The sequence below is a fragment of the Aptenodytes patagonicus genome, chromosome 8 (assembly GCF_965638725.1).
Source record: "Aptenodytes patagonicus chromosome 8, bAptPat1.pri.cur, whole genome shotgun sequence".
Taxonomy (NCBI): domain Eukaryota; kingdom Metazoa; phylum Chordata; class Aves; order Sphenisciformes; family Spheniscidae; genus Aptenodytes; species Aptenodytes patagonicus.
Window position 1 is genome coordinate 23,348,498 of NC_134956.1, and position 23,195 is coordinate 23,371,692.

General features: G+C 43.6%; 1 protein-coding gene across 1 annotated transcript in view; it reads left to right on the forward strand.

Annotated features, from left to right (window-relative positions):
* ITPR1 (inositol 1,4,5-trisphosphate receptor type 1) overlaps positions 1–23,195 on the forward strand; it is a 187,309-nt gene that overhangs the window by 121,108 nt on the left and 43,006 nt on the right. Inside the window, exons 43-46 of the mRNA XM_076346702.1 lie at positions 473–605; positions 2,397–2,587; positions 17,704–17,884; positions 18,510–18,763. Coding sequence (XP_076202817.1) covers positions 473–605; positions 2,397–2,587; positions 17,704–17,884; positions 18,510–18,763 — 759 coding nt within the window. The remainder of the gene's footprint in view (positions 1–472; positions 606–2,396; positions 2,588–17,703; positions 17,885–18,509; positions 18,764–23,195) is intronic.

Genomic DNA, 23,195 nt, shown 5'->3' on the forward strand with positions numbered 1-23,195 from the left:
GTAACGTTGGTGAAATGTCAAAATAGGATAGGTTTGAGAAGATGGGATTGCTTGCTCACAAAACCATTTCTGATGTTAATCTTTCTCTAATCCTCCTCTTCATTTTGTGTTGGTGCTGTACAGATGCCACTTTTTTACATTTAAGACTGAGACAATAGATCTTAATAAAAAAAAAAAGCTCTTTGAGAATAAGATCTGTATAGAAAGCTTTACACAAAAACTGAACTGTAGCTGTTTCTGGTGCTGGGAACCTGTTAATCTTATTTGAGCCCCATGAGATCCCCCAGCGTCCCAGCCTGCCCGAGCACACTGGGAGTTGCTCAGTGGATTTTTCCAAATCTCCAGGGTTTCGGTTCCCCCTCCCTCACTGCAAGTAGGCTAATGATAACAGCAGTCTCCTTGCTACTGAATATTACTAGTTTGTTTATTCATTAAGCTCACATCATGATTTCATTATCCTCTTTGAATCAAGGGTGAGGCACTCAGGCAAGTTTTGGTCAACCGTTACTATGGCAACGTGAGACCGGCGGGACGGCGCGAGAGCCTCACCACCTTCGGCAATGGTCCCTTGTCTGCCGGAGCTGCCAGCAAAGCCGGGGCAGGAGGTAGGACATGCTCCTGCTCATCAGTGGCTCATGTGATCTGCCCTGCCAGATGCTGTCTGTCTGTGTCTGCCTGACAAATCGGTATCTTACAGGTGCAGTAGGGTTCCCCCCCCCCCTCTTTTGGACTTCTACTGTTCTGTTCTATGAAATCTCGAAAAAGAAGAAACTATCCATATGGATGGGGAAGAAGTCCTGCTTGCATGTTGCTCCTGGCTTTGGAAACTCCAACATGTTCTTCAGGGAGACCTTATTGCAGCCTATCAGTACTTAAAGGGGGCTTATAAAAAAGAAGGCAGCAAACTTTTTAGCAGGGTCTGTTGCAACAGGACAAGGGGGAATGGCTTTAAACTAAAGGGGATAGGTTTAGCTTAGATATAAGGAAGAAATTTTTTACGCTGAGGGTGGTGAAACACTGGCCCAGGTTGCCCAGAGAGGTGGTGGATGCCCCATCCCTGGAAACATTCAAGGTCAGGTTGGAGGGGGCTCTGAGCAACCTGGTCTAGTTGCAGATGTCCCTGCCCACGGCAGGGGGGTTGGACTAGATGACCTTTAGAGGTCCCTTCCAACCCAAACTATTCTGTTCTATGATTCTGTGTTTTAAGTCTCCTTGAGGGATTTCACTTTAGGCTGAGCAGAGCATTGCTCTCCTGTCTCTGATCGTGTCAACTGCTTTTTCCTCATGCAGATGCAAGCAGTGTTATTTCTCTCCTGACTGCGTTTGAGAAAGTACTTTAAAATTAAGCAAGCAGAGTTTTTTATACTTTCCAGAGACTGTCTTGGGTTGGCTTGAATTTTGTGACTTTGCTTTGAATGAATGTACTTAGAAAACCTGATCAATTTAATATTTTCAATAATATTTGGGAAATGTGCTCATAGGGATGTCAGATTATTAACTGTATCTGAAACAAAAACATTTCATTGTATTACAGAGAGTTTGTGGGGTAGGATGAGCAAAAATTCGGTTTGAAGTCAGTTATAAAGTGCAGTTTACTTCATTTGAGACCATTGCTACGAAAGTCAGTAATGTCAAGCACATCTTGTAAAAATAGTTCAGTGGGTTTTGCCTCTTCACAATAAGGACTGTGGGTAATCCTGTTGAAAGAAAGCCTAATCACAAACAAACAAAAACCCCTAATTCCCCCCTCTTTTTTGAAGTTGATATATATATTACATTTGTCCTGGTGTTGTGCTGCCTGCTGCTATACTCTTTCACTTTCTGGAGCATTTTGCTTCAGTTCTCATTCTTCCTGCCTCTTCCACAAACTCTTGCCTGCTTAGCTTGTTTGGTCTGTTTATCCATGAAGTTCATGGTTCTGTAATTGTACAGAAGCATAGCGTTGGCTTTACCATCCTCTGGAATTTGTCTTGCCTTTTCTCCATCCTCTCACTGGTCCTGCAGAGCCTCTACCTCTCTTTGCATCCCTGGATCCACGCTGTTTACAGAATCCTCTTCCAATACGCCAGCCTTTTGTCCATCTTCTGCTGCTAATGAAGGCAGCAGTGGCAATAACCCTTTCCCATTGCCAGCCCAGGCTGTCCTTCCTCAGGACACCTCCTCCCACAGACTCGGACATGTTAAAGCGGTGTTAAGTGCCCATCTTACAACATGCCTGATCTGTGCTCTAAGTTACAAACTCTTCCTTGCAGAAATGCTAGGAGCCGAGTTCATCACTTAATAAATGTGTGCACATCATTTGGGATAGCTTAATAATTTAAACCAGAAGAGAGGTGCCGTCACTGCAGGGTGGCGGGGTTTGAATCTCAGCCTCTTTCTCATGATCACCTTTACAGGAGGAAGCTCCGGATCGAGTTCGATGAGCCGAGGTGAGATGAGTTTGGCAGATGTCCAGTGTCATCTGGATAAAGAAGGTGCATCCAACCTGGTCATAGATCTCATCATGAATGCCACCAGTGACAGAGTCTTCCATGAGAGCATCCTTCTAGCCATTGCCCTTCTGGAAGGTGGGAACACTACAATACAGGTAGGGAAATGGAAAACTTCAAGTTTATAGCTAAAACATGTTGGGAAGGGAAATGTTTTTATGAAATCCAGGAAACTTGAGGAGGTTAAGGAGATCGGAGGGGAAATGACTAAATGATCTTTGACCTGTAATTAAGGGAAATATTAGTGTCTACAATGCAAAAGTTAACTTACTAAATGTTTGCATGGGCATTGGGTAATTGGGGTATTTTCCAGGGCAATATGGAGGAATGTATAACAAAACAGCTTTGTAGCATAAGTTGATGTGACTACTTTTATGAGTAAGTTTAAGCAACTGCAACATGCTCAGAGACTTTTACAACTAGCTCTTAGATTTCAGACTGGAATTGAAAATAACAGTGTATGGTAAACTCCAGACCACCACCGTTCTCCTGCAATCTCGCAGTCCTTCGTTTCTGTATTTTAAATAAGGATTTGGTTTCCCTAAATGAGAATTGCACCCGGTATGGATTTTAATGAACATACACCAACTAGCTTGAACGGTATTCTTCCAAACAGAAAGTAAAACCTTATTACGGCAAAACATGCCTACAAAGATTATTGAACACGTACTTTCTTATTCTTTTGACTTTGCATGTGTTCTGTTTGCAAACAGTCTGTTTCAGTCTTGGACAATGGGCTTTATGCGTAGCAATTCCGGAGCGCGTTATCCCTCTCCTGCCCCGCTGCTATGCGTTTCACATGTCTGAACAAAACAATTGGTGATTTGTTCAAGAACGTCAATTTTGCAGGTTTCCTTTCACTCGGAGAAGTGATACATCCAAATGTTTGATATACATACAGATTTAGGCTTATAATTTGATGTCGTTTTTGCTGCATCCTAATTAGGAACATTTATTTAGGTACTTAAAGATAAAACACGCTATCATTTTCAGAAGAGTTTGGGCAAAGAGAACTAAAAAAATGTTATATGTGGCCCACTGTTCCCAGTATGGTATAACCACTCCCCAGTCCTTTATTTTTCTGCCCTGAAAACCAAACTAGCCAAAAGATGCAGTCTGTCTCTGGTATCGCTGCAGCAGCTAAGAGCCACTGCAGTGACAAAGTTATCCTTACTAGACCTCCATGGCAACTTCTGGGAGAGATGTTTGACCAGACTGAGGGTAGTGCTCTGTGTCGTGCTTAATCTAATCTAACTGGGCTGTTGCCAAAACGGCCGGTCCTGTTCTGGTTAGCTCTGCTTGTCCCCTCTTTGTACGGCTCATGCAGTTGTGGGGTGAGTTGAATTAAGTGACTGATCTAGTGGAAAACCAGCCTGACAGTGAAAATGGATTTGATGCCATAGAAATGCCTGGGTCAAACCTGACCAGAGATGTGCTAAAGAGCAGCTGTATCCTTTGGGCAGCAGTATGTGGTGAGATTTGATTAAGTGGAATGTGGGGCTGACTAGTTATAATTGATCACCATGGTTAAAACATGCACCAGATCTCTACAGCAGCACCTCTTGTTCTCATGCAAATTTCTGTTGAGAGGAGAGGGAACCTTTTGGGGCTCCTTCACTGGCTCTGTAATCAGAGATTTTTCCCTGCATGTATGCTCTAGATTGAACCTTCTTTGCGAAAGACAAAGTGGGAATCAGACGTTTAAAATACCGTGTCACCTTAAACTGCAATGACAGGATTAACATTCCTTGGGGAGAGTCTCTTAAATTTCCTGCTCTTCTCCAGTGTAAAGGAAGCTGAGCTTTCATCTTGTTAGCTCTCAGGGAGCCTCAGGTAACCTCACACTGTCATGCTGGAAGGAAAAAGAAATTCTGCACCAGCCTGACGTGGAGAGATCCTTTGCTTGTGCTGGAACCCAGAACTAATGGACTGAGTAGAATCACTTCCCGCTCTCAGTGCGAATCAGTGTTGGAAGCAGGTTCCTTAGCTCGTTTGGTCAAAACAAACAAATCTCCAAAGACACCTTTTTCACCAAAAAGGGAGATTCTTTAGTTTGCATTTGCTGTCTATAGCTGGGAGTCTGTAAAATAACTATGTGGTTAGGAATGAGCTGTTGGCATAGGGTGCTTATAGCAAATGGCATAACACTTTCACATCCGCGCCTTACGGTCCTGCCAGTTTCTGTTGCGCTCTTGCTTTTATAGATATTACCTCTGCAAACCAGAGTAACTATTTTCCGTCCTTTCCCACTCAGGAATAAGTGCTTAGCATTGTCTTTACCTTTAGAAGATGTTCTGGGCAGCCAGCAGTTACTTGGTGTACATGTGTGTACGTGCTCTAATGCAGCAGCGAAGGGCTGGGAGGGGGCTCTGGTGTAGGGCTGCTTTTAAGCACAGAATGTTTTAGGAACCAAATGACTTGTGATGCCTACAACTAATGCTGTAAGCTCTGAGGTCTTGGACACACCCAGGAGCTCTTACTCATGCATGCAAAGCACAGATGAGACTTTATTGAAAATATCCCATGGAGCGGTTGTAATGTAGATACTCTGTGCTATAGCAATCCAGCGGCCTGATAGCAAAAGGCAAAAAAGAAGGTTTATCAGTGCACAAAGATGTTCCCTGGCTGTATTGGTTAATCTCCCAGTGCTAGGTAGTGAGTTCCCTGGTGCTTTGCTTTACTTGCACTGGCTCTAGCACAGTCAGGGCCCGTGGGGACTACTACAGTGTCAGTCGAGAACAGCACATACTCAGCACTCTGATCTTTCAGTAGTATTTGAGTCATGAAAGTCAAGTAAGTAAAACTTTAATGGAAAAAAAAAATGCCAACCACAAAGCTTAACTTCTGGGAGAACAGCTGGCTCAATGCTGGTGCATCAAAGCGAAGGTGCAGGTTTTGCTCTTCAGTAAAATCACGATTTCAGGTCTGTATCTCCCAGATTGCCGAATGATGTCCAAGTTAAACTGATGTCCTGAGACGGTAAATTCACGTAACCAAGCTTTTCTTTCTTCACATAGGAAGAATAGTGTATCTGCTCACCCAGAAAATACAGAAGGCTCTGGGTGTAGCCTAGCTGTTCAGGAGCACTGCCTTTACAGGAGAGCTGGCACGGGGTACTCGCTGGTCTGCACAGCTCCAAATCCAACGGGTTTTATAAAGCAGTCTTTCACCACAGCACAGTCAAGATTTATTGGTGCAGCCGTGTGATGGTCTCCTACTTAGTAAGATTTCATTTTTACAAAATACACCGCAAAATTTGTCTGTTATGGAAACTAGAAGCACTTATGAAAATGAACCCAATACTTTCCGTGGTCTTTTATCCCGATCTTTCTCTAATCTGTGTTCTTTTGGCAAGTTTTGCAGATTAGGTAGGTAGGTCTTCACAACCTCTGCAACCTGCAGAGTGGATTTTTCTGAAGTTCTACAGCAGTTTCCAGTAACTGCCAGTGGAAGAGTCATCTTCAGTCTCTGGACTAATAACTGTGTTCATTTTGTATCAGATACGTTTGTCATTGTGAAAGTTGACCTAGCCAAAGCGGCCAGCTTTGTCTTTGAGGTCTAACACAGTTTATCTTCATTTCACAATTTTCTGGTTATTATTAGCAGCTCTTGATTTGTAGTATTCTGAACAAGTTCATTCAGTGCTCAGCCTGAATAATTTTTACTGAACCTAAATTGCTTATATCTACAGGCCTTTGAGAATAGGAAACTGGTGGGATAGGGACAGGTTATGTAAAAAGGCTTTTTGGCAGCAAAGCCAGAAATGTGTCACCCCTGCATGGCATTTTCTTAACTCCAGGTTTTCACACGGGAAATTAATTTGGCCTGAAGTTAAGCAAAAGGTTTGTACTGACACACAGGAACTTGCACATGATGATTGTAATATAGTTAATAATGGGAGTTCCCGGGTAACTCCCATGAGCGTTAGTGGGAGAAGAGATCCCCATGGTGTTGGGAAGGGATAACTGGAATAGGTGTTACTGTTTCATTAGATACATGCTGGGCCAATATTAAGGCTAGGCAAAGTAGGTGGTTGCGAACTCTAGCAGAAAAGCAAATCTAGAAATGTTCCTTACTATAATTGGCAGGAATGATTTTTATTGTGTTGTTAAGAAAATTAATGTTGGGGAGAAGCAGGACAAGAAATAAATACTCCCCATTTACCTTAGGAAAGAGGCTAAGCTGGTAGTGTGTGGCACACTGAATGCCATGCTGCTCTGTGTTTTGCTATAGGGGTGAATGTGGATGTGATAAATTAACTGTTCTGGGAGAAAGACAGAGGTCTTTGCCCACCTAAAGCTCTCTGGGTGGAAAATTTTCTGGGATCTTTTTAGTTTTTGGAATTCACTTAAACGCTGTCAGGTTCTTTGGTAACACAGATGCTGATGAAAGTGTCGTAGCTGTGTCCGGTGAGCTTGTTGCTCCCACTCAGCAGGAGCTCCTGGTTTTTTTTCAGTGGGAAGCCTGCCCTCATTTGTAAGCAGACAGAAGCGGAGGTGGAACCGCAGGGTCAAAACCGGACAACAAATTAACTTGACAAATGCTGCTCACTGAACTGAAAATTACATAAACTCCTTTATTAATTTATATAACCCTCAGCATCCACCTTGAGAGAGCTGGCGTCAGCAGTTCTGCACAGAGCAGCCCTGGGGGAGATGCCCCGCCAGCCCTACGCTCTCCTCCAAAATGGCGAGGAGTGAGCATGCCCTGCATCTGGGGCGCTGCCGGCCGGCGCGTGGCACCCATCAACCCAGGGTGCTGGCTTGGGTGCGCTTTGCCTGCGCTTGCGTGGCAGGTGCTGTTCCTCATAGGCACGCTGCATGCAGAGCTACATCTCCTTCAGAAGGGATGAAAGCTTGGTCTGTTCCCTGCGCACACTGCAACACGGTGAGTTTTCCTTCGTTAAAGCAACCTTGGCAAATGAATGACAGTGGAGGAAATTGCTGAGGACTTCTCCTGTAATGCTTGTCTCTCATCTGCTAAATAAAAATTATATGCGCCATTACTCTGCCTCACCTCCGTAGAGTTTCAGGTTTCCTTGGTCAGTGGAAGTTAATGGCAAGTAAAGTCCCTTACATAACTGCCTCTCCATGGAGACTTTGGTCGGCTCGTTTAATTAGAGATCTTCTCAAAAGTTAGATTGCGTGACAAATTACCCACACGCACATGTTGGTATTTTCAGCAAGGGAAGGTAAAATGAGGTTGATGACATTAGTTTAGTTTCAGGCATTTTTTAAGCGCTACCCCAAAGTGACGTGATGCAGGGCTACCACTTCGAAGTGCGGTGGTGCCACCTTTCTCCCTTCATCCACAGTTCTTCCCAAGGTGGGCTGCAAACACAGAGGATGAGGTGATGGGAGTCAGCACCCAAGGAAAAGGTGATTATTTTTCAGGAAAGAAGTGGGATTTGCTCCCAGCTTTAAGGCATCTGAGCAGAGTCGCTGCTCCTGCACAGAGGATGATGATGGGATCTGCTCTACCCTCCTCCTTCCCCCAGCAGCTGAGTATGGGATGAGAACTGGGGGCCACCAAGACCTGAGATAGCACCGAGGAGCCTGTGGTGGTGGACCGGAGACTTGTGCCTCCGTCACGGCATGGCAAGAGCGAATCAGTGTTTTGCTGAGTCAAGGTTTGGAGCTCACCATATATGTGTGAAGCTCCTTTGAGATGTGACTACAAAAAGCCATGTGCCTTCAAATTGTTTTAATTTCCAGAGCTCTTCAGTTCAGCCTGCAAAGAGGAGCCGTGCATTTTGTGTGCCCTCCTTTGAGTGCTCATTAGAGTTAGGGGCCATGGCCGCATGGTACCGTGCTGCCCGTTGCAGAAGTACCATGGGGGGCTCTGAACAAGCAAGATACCAGAAATCGCAGCAGTCAGCTCTGCATTCATCTGATTTAGTAGGAAAGACTGGTTTGGGTAAAATGCTGGAATAACATGACTCTCCTGTCTCCAGCTCTGTCTTGCGCTATACACAGACTTGGACTTAGTTGACATTTCTCCTCGCGCATTGCCACCAGTAAGAAGACTCCAGCATGGTGAATTGTGGTGTCCTTTGCTGAACTCAGTGCTTCAGACTGTCCAAAGACGATCGATAGTTATTAAATAATTGCAGAATGGATGCACAAAAGGAATTGAATCCAGAGCTATCCAATTCTTGTTTGTGTTTCTGGCACATAGGAAAGCTGCAGAAACCAAGTGACCTAGGGTGCTACGCGGCAGGCGGGGCGATGGGGCTTGCTCCTGTGGCCGTCTGCCGCAGCCCTCGGGTTTGAGGGAGCAGTAACTTTGGGGCAGATCTGTGCCCTTCAGCTTGCTGTAGCGTTGGCTGTGAAATACTGTGATAAAAATGGAAGGACAAGCAACGCTAAAAAGATCAACAGTGAAATAGTTGGAACCAGCCAAGCAACCCGCTTTATTCTTTTTACTTTCCCTGTTGGCCTAAATGTGTCCTGTCTTATTCGGTTGCCAGAACACTTCTAGTTTCTTTTACTCCATGACTGCAATTGCCCTTCAAAATTGGGAGAAAATTTTACAAAATGTTACAGAAGTATTGGTGATATAAACTGTAGATTTAGTGACATAACGGTGCTTTAGGGTTTGTGGTTTGGACTTTTTAAACCGGGTTTGCTACTTACAAAATTTGCAACAGTCACAGATATCCACAAGCACACAAAATTGCATGTGATGGTAAATGCTTCAGAGGCAAGAATATCTTTGGATCGCTAAACTTCTGTAAATAGCACTTGAGAACTTTAGGTTGTTGATTAAAAAAAGTCTCCTAAAATTTCTACTGTTTATTTATAACAGGCAGAATTCTTTGATATAGGATGTTATATCTTTTTTACATTGTTTTAATAATACCTGTTTAGGAAACTAATGCAAAACCAGGAAGCTATCAGCATGTATTAAGTAATCACCTATGTCTTTCACCATTTTAATGAGTTTTTCTCAAGTTAAAATACACCATAATTTTTTTTTTTTACATTCTGAGTATGTTACTTCAGAACATGACATTAAAAAAAAAAAATAGTAAATGTTGATAAGGCTCTACATCAACCATTGCATTCAGCTGCGGGCAGTGATCTTGTCCTTTTGTGAAAGAGAGCCCTCTCCAACATGAAGCACCGCTGCAAATCCAGACCCTCCTTCACAGCGCAGTTACCTTCAAAACAAGGCACTGAACCTGCACTAGTAATTAAGTCAGCGCTGAGGAAATCCATGTCCTGACGCTCTGTTAATCCGCAGCACGTGAGGAGACTCGAGATGGCAAGCCCCTGGGAAGCGCAGGGTCTCTTTCACATGTATTTTAATGTATTTAGCCCAGTGAAGTCTCAATCTCACTTCGCCATTAGACACCACCATGTTAAAAACAAACGAGCCCTACTAATAACGTACTGAGAGAGCAAAAAGCTGCGAGGAATCATTCCTGCAGAAATGATTTCATTTTTATTGGGGGCAGTAAGATGCATAGGTGAGACTGAGAACAGGGTGGATGAGGTGAGATTGTAACGGTAGCACTTTTAGTCCTTCTACCTGAGCTGCAGCTGATGCTACTTTTTGAAGTATTTTGGGGCCATTAGTATTCCTGCATCATAGCATCTTCCAGTCTTTCTGCCCAAAGGGAGGTTTCACACTTAGATTTCAAGGTGCCCATCTGTGTGATTGAGCAATATAGGTGAAAAAAGGGAGAGAGGTGCTACGTCAGGGTTCAGCTGCGTTGCCTGTCCTCCAGCCTCGGAAGCCTTGTATTGTTCATGGTTGTTGGGTACCGCGGGCCTCTTGTGTGGCAGTCCTCTCGGCGTTCAGGTGTGCTCCTGGTCCTGTAAGGAGCAGGGATGTAAATCACTAATTCTTCCTATTCTTCTCCGTGGGATCCAGGTCCAACATAAACTTTTAAGACGATCCCTAGCAGGATTAAAGTCCTCCACAAGCAGGCAGAGGCAAGCTATTCAGAAAAACAAGGTCATGCTGCCTTTTTTTTTTTTTTTTGGGTAAGCGCAGGAATCAACAAAGCAATGTTATATAACTTCTATTTATATCCCACTTGCTCACTAGCTGCAGGCATACAAGAGTAGCTGAGAAGGGAATTTAATGAGCTCTCAGGGCTTGCTCACCTTCCAGAGCGGGTAGGAGCCAGCTTGTTTTTGAAGTGCGTCAGCAAATGAAACCGGTGGTGGGTGGGTGGTTTGGGTAGGTGGACTGACTTGTTGCTATGGTTTTCTTTAATTCCTCTGTCTCTCAAAAAGATATTACACTTTTTTTTTTTTTTCTTCTGGGGAGTCTGCAGACTTCCTTGTTTCTCACACCTACACAGAGCTCGCTGGTTTGGTAAGGAAGTAGGATTCATGCTCCTGCCATGCAAGAGCCTTGCACAGATTAACTGAGTGACCCGGCGGGTGCATGCTCCCACATGTATGCAGGAGGAACTCAAATAAGGCTCTGTGCTGAAAGCAGGTCAGGCCCCCAAGTCTCCCACGCTTTGGAGGCCATCTGCTCCGTCTGGGGGGGGGATTTAAACCCTGAACCCAACAGTCATGTTTCTACCTGTCGTTCCCCCAGTGTGCCTTCACCTCCTGGTGATCATCCTGTGTCACTTCATTGTCCCAGGGGTTTTGTACTGGCTCTGGAAGGGCATGAGGGGACTGCATCTCTCTGAAGTTTGTTCTTACCTTCCTCTTTATGAAATGACTTTAAATTGCATCAAGATTTTAGGTTGTCACAGTAGGATAACGTGTAGGGTATAAGGGCTCTTCCTGAAATGAGTGGTGTAATTCTGCTGCTGCTTTCTTTTAAAACTGCTTGGGAAAGACGAGCGTTTACACGGGTCTGTCTGTATGCTCGTACCCCTCCAAAAACCTCCTCCGTAAGGGGGGACAGAATCTCCAGCCTAGGGAGTAGAGCCTTGCAGGATGGCACATGGATGCCCATGGCAGAGAGTGTTTGTCTTATTTGTGGAAAATAGAGCTGGGAAGTCCCTCTTCTGCTTTCAGGACAAAGTTTATTTTACAGTTTGCAAAAAAAAACAGGCAATTGAGGTGTTCTGGCAGATTTTCCTTACGGGTTTATTTCAAACTGTGAAGTATGTTCAGCATGAAATATTTCAGCTGCCATTTCCTTAAGCTATGCAAGACTAATGATATCTATCACTCACACCCCAGAGTGATGGATCTTTAGTGAGCCAGGACGTATGAAAGACTTCAAGAAAAGAGGGATCGGTGATATTTAAAATAAATAAATGAGGGGGGAGAGAAAGCAAAGTTAGGTTTTGGTTTTCTGCAGTGGAAGCCCTTGCAATATGTTTAGGCAGAATGTAAAGGGTTGGCATTTGTACTTAATTCGGTGCTTGTGTTAGCAGTGCAGGTCCCCTTAAAATGTGGCTGCTTTGAAGTAGTCCAGCTATAAGAAACAGTATGGGGGTGGCAAGCTCTTTCCGCAAACATGAAGTAGCACAGAAGTTTTGCATTAGTTCATGCTGGCAGCCTGTCCAGATAACCCGAGCAAGTTAACATCCCCGTAATAATTTCTCTCTAGCACTGGAATAAAATGTCCTGAATTGAAGCCAGAGAGCTGATCTTTCTCTTGTATCTGGAGGGACTTTCCTCTTTGAAATAGCCCTGACTAGTCAAGTTCATGGGGTATTTTCTGTTCACTGGCATTAGAGAAATGGGGAGGGAGGTGACAACAGTTTGCTTTAATTTGTGAGGTGTTTGCTGGGGCTTTGCTTTCCCTTATTTATTGGTAATTGAATATTTGTTTTTGTGGGGAATTCTTTGGGATCTGTTCGGATGGTCTGGCAGGGCTTAACGCCTGTGGTCTGTTGAAACAGCTTTGTGAATTACAGAGGGCGTGGTCCAGAAAATACTCTGTCCTCTGCAGGATGATGGCAATCTGTGGTTGGGTTCTGCAGCCAAATCCTTTCCTAAAATCAGGCCACCCTTCTTTCAGGAAGAAGCACGCATCTGAGCAGATGCATCTTAAACCCAATGCTTGCTAATAGGTTTTGGTTATATTTCTCACAACGTGATCATTCAGACAGCACATAGATACGGTCCAGCCTGTAATTACTGAGTCTGGGGCGGAAAGCCAAGCTATTCGATGCAAAACAATCAAACGGTTGTTCCTTTTCTTGGTTGGCAAAACAGTTGTGACTTCGGGGCAGATCCAGCTAACAGGTAACAGCGTAGAGGAAGGTGTTCCCAGTAAAGGTGACAGCACACACAGGCAAAACTGGATAAGCCTTTCAAAGGCAAGAGCTAGAAATAAGCTGACTTCAGCCGGTTCCTTTGTTTTCCATTTCACAATCCTACATTGGGCACAGACTCAATCATAGTCAAACAAACTTACTGTGGATTAGTCAAGTTTATAGTGGATTCGTTAGCTGGGTCTATACTCGGTACATCTTACATGAAGGTATCAGTCTGCTGCGTTTTACAGCTTTGCTCTCCAAAGGGCAGATGTCAGCTCTGCTGGTGAAAAAAACAGTTTGCTACCGATTGCTGGTATGTGAGACACGTGAAGGAGCATTTGTACATGCTCTGTAGTCTCCTGCCTCTGTAATCCTTCTCCCCTGAACTGCTGGGTAGTTAGCTGAGCTTCTCTTCCACTCATCGTTGGAAATTATGTCTATTCTGTGTCAAAGATCTTGGAAGGCAAGGCAGGAAGGGAGAAGAGGTGAAGTGGTAATGCTAGGAAATGTGCCCATTCTTTGATGATTTTTTTTTTTAAATGTGATTCTACAATCCAGATTGTTAATGATCTGCAATATTTAAGAACGTGCCAAAAAATAACCACCACAGAAAATTATATTAATTCTGAATAAAATGCCAGCAAGCAAAAATAGTATTTTCAGTTTAGCAAAAAAGGTAGGTAAACATTTAACAGTGTGTGTAAATAATTTGAAGGGGAGAGGATACCAAGTTCCTGCGAATAACTACAGAAGAGACATAAACTTAAAAAAAATTTTTAAAACAGTGACTGGAAGTTAGTGACATAAAAAGGAGCTTAATCACTTGTTTCTAACAGTTATTAACCACTGGAACAGACTACAGACAGACATAGTTCATAATCTCCAATGGCTTCTAAAGAAAGATAGGATCCTTTTCTCGAAAAGATGCATTTCTAAACACAACTTTGGGCTCAGTTAATGAGCGAGAGCGAAGGGCTAATGGTGCTCAGAGGGGGGCCAGGCTGTAGCTGAGCAATGTGCTGCAATTTAAACTTGGCCTTCAATGTATTTTCTAGTGAAATCAGTCACTTGGTTTGCAGTTTTTCTTCTGCAATGTTTTGCGTGGACCAGGGAAATAAAGTCGTATATGGTATGGTGATAGTATTTACTTACCATCCTCCTTTGGTCAGAGGCAGTCCACTGGAGGGCAAAGGTGTAAGAGGGATATTCTGCTGTGCGTGAGGTTTCTGGTTGGATTTCTTTAGGAGCAGAGTTGGGAGATGGAGAGAAGGAAGGAGAATTTATTGCACAGGTTTCCTGATACCTGGTGTTATTAGTTGTTTTACTCTGTGGTATTTTAATAGACCACGTTGGATGTCAGGAGAAGGAGTCGGTGTTGGCTGACTTTGCAGATGTGCAACGCCTGTGCTGGGTTCTTCTCATTCCATCCCTTTGAAACAAATACAGGCTCATCGTAATGCTTGATGTATCATATGCCTGTAAAAGCAGCAGCATGCTGCTGCCTACCTAGTGCTTCATACCTGCATGGAAACAGTGCACCACAATAATATATTTATTCTCCAGTCACGTGCAAGACTTTGAACTTGCAAACCTTTATGCAAGAAGATTTTTCCCTTGTGTTTCTTCACAAAGCTCTTTCCATTGACCCAAGTTAGTCTTGAATGAGTTGATGTAGGTGGTGGTTGCTCTGTCTTTAAAAATGATTGAGAACTCTTTGCGTGATGTCCTTGCGCATGGTGAGCGTTGCTATCGTATTAGAAGCTTGCACATGTCATACGCGGATGGTTTTGAGTTGCTTTCACTCTGTGGCTGTGTAATTAATTGCGGCCACATTATCTCTGATATTCTCGCATCAGAGAGAAGTCTTAGTTGATTTAATTGGCTGGTTGCAGTGCTCTGAAGATGTATTGCGTTTCATTGAGGCGTGTGTACTCGTAAAGCTGTTTGCTGAATCTGGCATTCATAAAGCAAACATCATGATCTTCTTTTGTGTCATGTGATGGCTCTTGTTTAATGGCAATGACTCTTAACAGTCGTTAACAAAACACAGTTGAAATAAAATACAGTTTCATACTGCATGATTTTAGCACTCTGTATGAGCAGGCAACTGGTCCACTGCCAGCGTCCCGAGTACGGGATGAAGCTCCTATCTTCACTTGCCTTTCAGGTAGATTTTCCTCTGGTACCTTGTACTGGTATGTTACGGGTCACGGTTCCCTGCCCTACTGTAGGTTTCCGGGAGATCACAAGTCCCAGCTTGGTGGTGGCTAAATTGGCAGGGACTATCTGGGAGATGAGGAGCCAGCCTGGGCTTCTCTGCCCGGGCACGGTGAGGGCAGGGCGCTCTCTTGCTGACAAGATGCTTGGCTTTTGGGTTTGCATCAGTTTCGTTAGGGGGCCCTCAAAGGAACGGCTGATGTGAAATGCTCCCGTGTCAGTGGTACGTTAAAAGCACTATTCTTCAAAAACGTGTACGAGCAGAGGTTTGCTGTTCTCTTTGCTCCAGGCTGTTCTCCTGTAGCACACTTGCTCTTTCAGCAGTCTTGCTTGTGGTTGCACGACGTCTATGTGCAACCTGGCATATGGTAGTCTAAAATGGACACTCTATTTCCATTTTAAAAAAGGAGATTTTTCCAGTTTTTGTTTTGAGGTTGTATCTGTAAATAAATTTTAGGCTTTCTGTCATAATTATCACCACCAATTACCTGCTCAAGTGCAACTTGCAAGATCACACCTCTTAAAATACAGTATCTTTGATAGCTGGCATGTGGTTGATTCATATGTGTGAAGGTGTTAGGTATCCTGACCTAAACTGAAACAATCATTTTGTGACAACCATTGAACGTATGCACAGCACGCACAAGAAAGCTTTACTGGAAATGTTTGTTTCATTTGTTTTTTTTCTCTGAAGTGCAGTGGAAAGTCAGTTAAGCAGCTTGAAAAGATGACAAAAAATCAAGCCTGTCAGCAAGTAATAATTACTTGCATATAAGGTATTTCTTCAGTGTGGTTCATTAAAAAAAGCTTTTCCTTCACCGCTGCTTCATCACAGGGAAACTCCTCCTGTACATGCTCTTGAGACATGCAGCCAGGTGACAACGCCTGACAAGCAAATCGTGTTATTTTTCAGAAGACAGTTACCCTTTCTAGAACCAATGGTTTATGCTGGTCTATCTGTAAAATATTATTATTATTGGCATGCTTGTTGGGTGATACTGGTAGAGTAAAATTTTCAAGATGCAACTTAAATGCAAACTCTTCCTCTGTCTGCACTTGTAGCCACCAAGTAAGACACCGTGCCTCAAAGGGTTGGCTGTCTAAATAACCCAACCCTGGGTTTGGTTACTGGTCAGCAGCTCAGGGAAACCATGCTAATGCATCTCTTCATTATAATTGTAATTTGACGGTATTCTGTTCACTAAGTCTGGTCAGGTCAAAAAAACAGTTCAGAATTAAAAAAAAAACTGGATAAGTAAACTGTCATTCAGACAAAGGATGTTTTTATTTGGGTATGTTTTATGAGAAAACATTACAATTCTTGATATCAAGTATTGGATTCGAGAATAATTCTGCAAATACTATTAAATGAATTGGGCACCCAAATCATCCTGTGTTGTGTCACAGGGCCCGACACGGTTTCTGTTACAACGGCTTTTGGTAGAAGGCATCTCTTGCAGTGCTCTGGCGTGTCTATTTTACTAGACCGTTTCAATGGATGTCAGGAGAAGGTACCAGCGTGGCTGGCTTTGCGGATGTGCGATGCCTGTGCTGGGTTGTTCTCCTTTCCCTCCTCTCTGTTAGTCGCTGGAAGTAAGAACGAACTTTAAAGAGTTTTACCTGAGATGCTCTGGGCAGGTAGAAGGTGTTGCAATGGTGGGAGGGATAGCTCATGTGAATATTGACCAACTTCTTTAAATAGTAGTGCTGTTCCTCTGTCTGTAATCGGACGCAACTTTATTAGTGTTTCAAAGTCATTCAGCGCTGTTCTAACTGCAGCTGCTTGGGAGTGATCAAAGGCAGGCGTACCAGAGACAGCCTTGTGTGCTCCGCGTCGCAGGAAAGCGGGCAGGATATATTGCTATTCCCATTTTAATTTGTTTTTTCAATAAATCAGGCTTCATTCCTATTCATCATGTAAAGCTGTTGGATCATGAGCCGCTGCAGAATGCTAACTAATTTCATAATACTCTGCATAAGGTGACCCACTTACAAGTTCATCCTTCAGTCGTGTTTAAGCTCTGGTCCTGATTTATGTAACAGCATATTGGTTTCATCGAGAATTGTCTGATCACTCACTGTGTTGGCTCCTTTTTGACCTGTACATGATTTGTATTCTCCTCAATTTTAGGAAGAACTTTCTGTCTCTGTGCACATATGGGCAGAAGAACATTAATAAACCTTTTTAAAAGTAGTCAATGCTTTGATTTTTCTCTGTCACTTAAAGACATATTAGAGTAGGAATTAAAAGGAGTTTTAAGTCTGTTGCAGACAGGGCAATGGAAACTTAGCACGAAATATCCCTCGTTACATTGCCCTGTTTGTACATTTTTGGACTGTGATTAACATTGACTATTGCATGTTATGAGTCACAGTCCATTTGATTTGAGGGCGGGAAGGCAGGACAGTTATTTTTCCTCTGTATTTTGCTCATACTCTTTTGTTTCTGAACTGAGAATCAAATTATAGATAATTCCAGTGTCCTTATCTTACCTTAAGTCATTGTACTTACCTTAATTCCATTGTTGAGAGAGGAGTGTGCTGCCTAAAAGTATTAGGGCTAGTGTGATTTATTGCACTCACTTTTCTTTAAAAATATATTTGGAAGTTGTTAATAAGGGAGTTAACGTAGCTGAGACACTTGGGCTTCCTTAACAATAAAGTATGAGTTTCCACTGCTCTAGGTTTTGGTTTACTGAAAACTAATTAACCTCCCAGTCCTTCAGGATATCACGCAGTGCAGAAAGGTAAAATAATCTGTATTCAAACCTGTGTATGAAGATATAGATTCTGTTCCATTTTCTCTTGTAGCATTCATTCTTCTGCCGACTGACAGAAGATAAGAAATCTGAAAAGTTCTTTAAGGTTTTTTATGATCGCATGAAAGTGGCACAGCAAGAAATCAAGGCTACTGTCACGGTCAATACTAGTGACTTAGGAAATAAAAAGAAAGATGAAGAATCAGACAGAGATGTACCGAGCAGGAAAAGAGGTAATCCCCAGTTGTTCTGTTTCTGAAGTGACAAGGGAGTAAAATGCTGTGTTTTGAACTCATTCCAATTGATGCAATAATGCTCTGATCTCTGATCCCACAGAGCAAAGTTCAGAGATCAGTGGTGCCCTGGCTCAGGATTTCAAGAGCTTCATCCCCTCTTCATCCATTTGTGAGATTGTGCTATTGAAATGATGAAAAGTATTTCTGAGATGAGACTCTGCTGCCTTGTCTATCGTGACAAGCTGCCTAAATCTGATCCGTAGTAACGACCCTGGACTGTGGGTTGTGGTCAGTGCCTTCTCTAACAATAAGTGGAGAAATCCTAATTTTCTTCTATAGCAGGTTCTTTTATCATAACTCCTGATAGTGCTAGATGTGTGTGCCCTAACCAATTAATACCAGAATTTATAACGTTAATGTGGTTCGCATAAAAGGTGCGAAGAGAGTGACATGATATCCTTCTAAAACTTGAGACCCTCACATCACACTAAACATACTTACCAAAAGAAATGATGATGTATCGCTGGCCTGCGTGTGAAACTGTCATGGGAAATGTGTGAATAGATTTTCTGGTCCCCTTTATTCAGTTTGCCCTAGAAAGATCTGTTCTTGTGTGTTTTAGTGAGAGAGCCTATGACCCAAATTACCGAGGAGGTCCGGGATCAGTTACTGGAGGCCTCTGCAGCTACAAGAAAGGCTTACAACACTTACCGGAGGGAGGCTGATCCTGATGACCATTATTCGGCAGGAGAAGGAGCACAGTCTGCGGCAGACAAGAGCAAAGATGACCTGGAGATGAGTGCTGTGATCTCAATAATGCAACCCATCCTCCGGTTCTTGCAGCTGCTCTGTGAAAACCACAATCGGGATTTGCAGGTACAGCCTGGTTCCTGAGCAGTCGTGCTCGCGTCACCTCATGCAGTCACTGCTGTTTGCATCGGTCGTGCTAATCTCATGCCTTTTTAAATTGATACATGACCAACTATTTTCTTTGGCCTTGAAGATAATCCAAAACAAGTGTTTTTATACCCTGCTGGACAAATACAGGGAAGTCCAGTTACCCAGTGTTCAGTGGTCTTTTCAATGTATATAAAAGGTGGTGGGATCAACACTTGACGTGGCTTTTTAAAAGTATATACTTATAGCAAGCAAATGTTCTGCTGTGAAGTTACTGATCCACTTCTGAGAGGGGAAGGAAAGAAAAAAGTCATGCAGGAAAGTAAAGAGAGCATTGGCACTTGGGTTCCAGCAGCCCTCAAGCATACGCTTGCTTTCCAGTGAACAGGTTCTCATGGGTTTTCATGGATCTGTTCATGTGCATAGAGTTGAACACATGGGGATGGTATCAGGAAGGCCTCAGCTGGAGTGGGGTCTGGTGAGGGACATGAAGGGCAACAAGAAGGGTTTCTAGGTTGTATCCACAGCAGAAGGAGACTAGGGAGAGCATGGGTCTGCTCCTGAATGGGGCAGAGGCGCTGGTGATAAAGGACATGGAGAAAGCCAGGGTGCTCAATGCCACCTTCACCTTGCTCTTTATTGGTAAGTCCAGCCTTCAGAAACCCTAGGTCCCTGAGACCAGAGGGGAGGTCTGGAGCAAGGAAGACTTACCCTTGGTGAAGGAGAATTGGGTTAGGAAACATTTAAACAAGCTGGACATGCACAAGTCCACGGTGCCTGGTGGGATGCCCCAGGCACCCTGTGGAGTGCTGGGTCTAGTCCTGGGCTCCCGAGTCCAGCAGGGAGTCTCAAAGATGACTAAGGGGCTGGAGCATCTGATGGGCAAGGAGAGGTGGAGAGAGCTGGGAGAGGTCAGTCTGGAGAGGAGGCGGCTCGGGATATCTCACCCGTGTGTATTAAATACCTGACGGGGGTGTGTGAAGAGGACAGAGCCAGGCTCTGCTCAGTGGTGCCCCATGACAGGGCGAGGGGGGTTGGACTAGACAGTCTCCAAAGGTCCCTGCCAACATTAGCTGTCCTGTGATACTCTGGGATGTGGTTGTATAATTTCAAATAGCGAGCCCAGAACTTGGACGTTAGTAATCTTATCTAGTGCGTGCCTCTGCAGGAGATAAGATTTTTGCTTACAAATGGACTGCAATTAACATGATTTTTGTTCAGCGTAACCACTGCTGCTGGATTAGAATTGAATGCAAGTGAGGAGCTAGTGAGACGCAGTACAATGTACTAAATGCCCTCATAAAGGAGGAATAATTGCCATGATTGCATATTGTTGTATGGTACGCCAGAAGAGTAGGACCCTGCGTGAGTGCTTTTCAGACCTGCCAAATCACTTCCGCTGAACTCGAATGCCCTGCTGCTGGCAATATGTGAAATCAAATCTGTATGGTAATTTTGCTGTGCTATGAACGTGTAATTCTCATAGCATTTTATTGGTGCCGGGGTTATGTATATCAGGCTTTCTCCTAATTTTTTCATAAAACTATTTGATCTTTGTTTTGTCAAACAATTTTCATGCCGTTAGCGATGTCGGAGACAAGTGGGACGGCAGTTTTATGTGGCAGTAGTCCAAACCGCATGCACATGATCCTTTGCTGCTGCCGTCTTTGGCTAGGCACCGAAAGCTATAGGAGCAAAATTGAATTCAAACCAACGCAGAAACTCGGCCTGAGCTGTTCACCATCCTGACCAATTAAACTCCTCAAACAGCAGGTAGTTGCATTCAGCTCTGGGAGAAAAAGGTGTTGTTTTTTTTTTTTAAAAAAAAGGTGGGAGGAACAATTTTTTCAAATATAATCCTCTTGCTGCTTGCCTGCCTTGATGCTTGTCTTTCTCCTGCAGCCCTGAAGGGGAGGCAGGAATGTCTGAAGCTTCAAAATCTTGGTGTCTGCAGCTAGTGTGTTGTAACTGAACTCTTTATCAATATTGCCAATGGACTCTCTGCTTAAAGGAATAAGAAAGACCTATTCTGGAAGCTGTGTCTCTTCCAAAATTGTGTAAGTTAGATTTGAATTAGAAGTGAATAGGAATCACCTGCCCGGTGCAGTTGTCTGTTTGTCAAACCAAGCGTTTTACAAGCCGTTTGCAATTATCAGTAGCCTGATGTTGTGCAAAAACAGGAAAATGCAAGTCACGGCTGTAAGAGTCGATATGTGTTTTAGGTGAGGAGGAAGTCTTTGTGAAATGGCTTAGGGAGTTGCAATACTGTGCCTTTTGCATCACTCGGTTGTTCTCTTCGCAGATAAAACTGCAGTTTGTTCTGCATTGCACACAGTCAGGATGCTGTCCCCTTCCAGCTTACTCGGTGGGTCTGGAGGAGGAGTTGCAATATCTTCTTCAAATTGATGCAAGGTCTGGGACAAACAGGTGGATGCTTAAGTATGTTTTGTTACCCACTTCAGGCTGAGCGCATCAAATTTTGCTGTGGAGTACTCTTGATATCTCTGTTTCTCTCTCAGCACACAGATACTTGGGTGCTCTTATTAAACTTGCATTAGGTCTGACCCTTGATTCTGTGCAAGAGCTCAGCCTTGAAAGCAAAGCTGTCACAGTTCTGAATTGTTCTAGCCAGCCTGTCATCTGGTCTGCTTTGGCCAGGCTACAGCCCCACCAGTTTCCTTAGGAGGTCTTTTCTATACTTTCTCTTTTCTGAATGAAGGTGTCCGTGTATACTAGAGAATCAGCCACGAGAACTGAAGCTTGTGACAAGCTGAGTGAAGCATCCAGGGAATGCTTTGCTGGAAGCAAGCAAGGAGGAGAGGAGCAGGGATTCCCGGCGGGACAGGGAAGCAGTGCCTCCCCTCTGGAGTCGGCGCCTGGGCAGGTGATACCCGGCAGCCTTCCACACAGCCAAGCATGCAGCTCCAGCGTTATACTTAAAAATCCCATCTTCATGGGAAAAACATAGTACTCCAATTCTTTTTTTCTTATCAAGTGAGTTATTTCTGTGAAAAAAAAATATTGTAGTAATATGCTAGCAAGTCATGCTCAGATTAAAGGTCTAAGTTGGTAGGCTAAATACTGCTTTTGTGCAAAAAAAGCAGGAATTGATACAACTGTTAACATTGGATTTGGCTGTTTCTTTTATTCATAATCCCTGGAGACATAGCCTAGGTAATAAAGAACAGTAAAGCTCTGCGTGCTGCAGGAGAGTCATTCAATAATTTGGCTAGCGGAGCAGTACTACTGCATGCAGAGAATGAGCTGGTTTAGCTCGTTGTGTTTTAGGCAAGAAGCGTGTGTGAGAATTAACTTTATAAGACCAAAGAGCAAGCCTGTATTCAGTGAAAGATGCCTTGCTTTACCTGATTGCTTGTAAAGAAGAATCTGATCATTTAAAAATATCTCTTTACTAAGGCTTTCTTCTTACTTCTTTCTTTGTGAAGTTTTTCCAATTAGGGATCAGATTTCTGCTAAAACAAAGACTGTCCAAAGAAAGCATTTAGGCTTTTGGGGGAATTACCCACTTAAATGGTAGAACTGTTCCTTCCAAGGATTCTGTGTTCATCCCTGCTTGAACAAACCAAGCTAGTATTCTGAAAGTAGCCAATTTTATTTTTAGTCATCGTGTTTTCTCTAAAGGGTACTCGGCTTTAGGCTGTGTACCGGGAAGTAAAGTCTGCAACACCCCGACATCCTGTAGAGGCATTAAGAACTGGCTGCAGATGCTGCCTTTGCAAGTGTAGCCCTATCTAGTCACGTATCCCAGAAATGGGGAGGACTGAGCTCCCTAAAAATGGATGGTAGCATGAAGTCAGCTAAGTATCTCCAGAAGGTTATTCATAAAGGTAGGAGTTTAAAGACTGCCTGACTGAGCGCGCTTCACCCCATTGCAAAGTATTTCTCTCTCAACTGAGTATATCGGATTCTTAAAGTTAGGTGGTATGAATGCTCTTTTCCCCCTTTTCTTTTCAAGATCCCACAAGCTGCATATTTTTGCATATGTTCTAGCTGAATCTGCAACTATAGCTCTTTACTCTGAACGCAGGGTCTCATGGATGGTATCTCAGGTTCATTCCCACTGAAAGTTATAGATCTTCAATACTGAAGAGTTGTGTTCCCGCTTCATAGCCTGTGAGATGCTCTGGATGGCGGAAGCTGAAGAGCTCGATCTATACTGGCTGAGACAGCAACAGACATTCTTTGGGGCAGTTTCTCACAGTGCAGCAGGGTCTTGTTTTCTATTTTCAATTTTTTCTTTCCCCTTGTTTAGCCATCTAACATTATCCTTCTGCCTCCTGTGCCTCATTCCTCTTCTTTCCTTTGTGTTTATTGACTTTGGATCAAGAAGCTAAGGCTGGTATAAACCTAGCTATAATCAGAATAAATGCTGTACTGCAGCTGGGGAGCA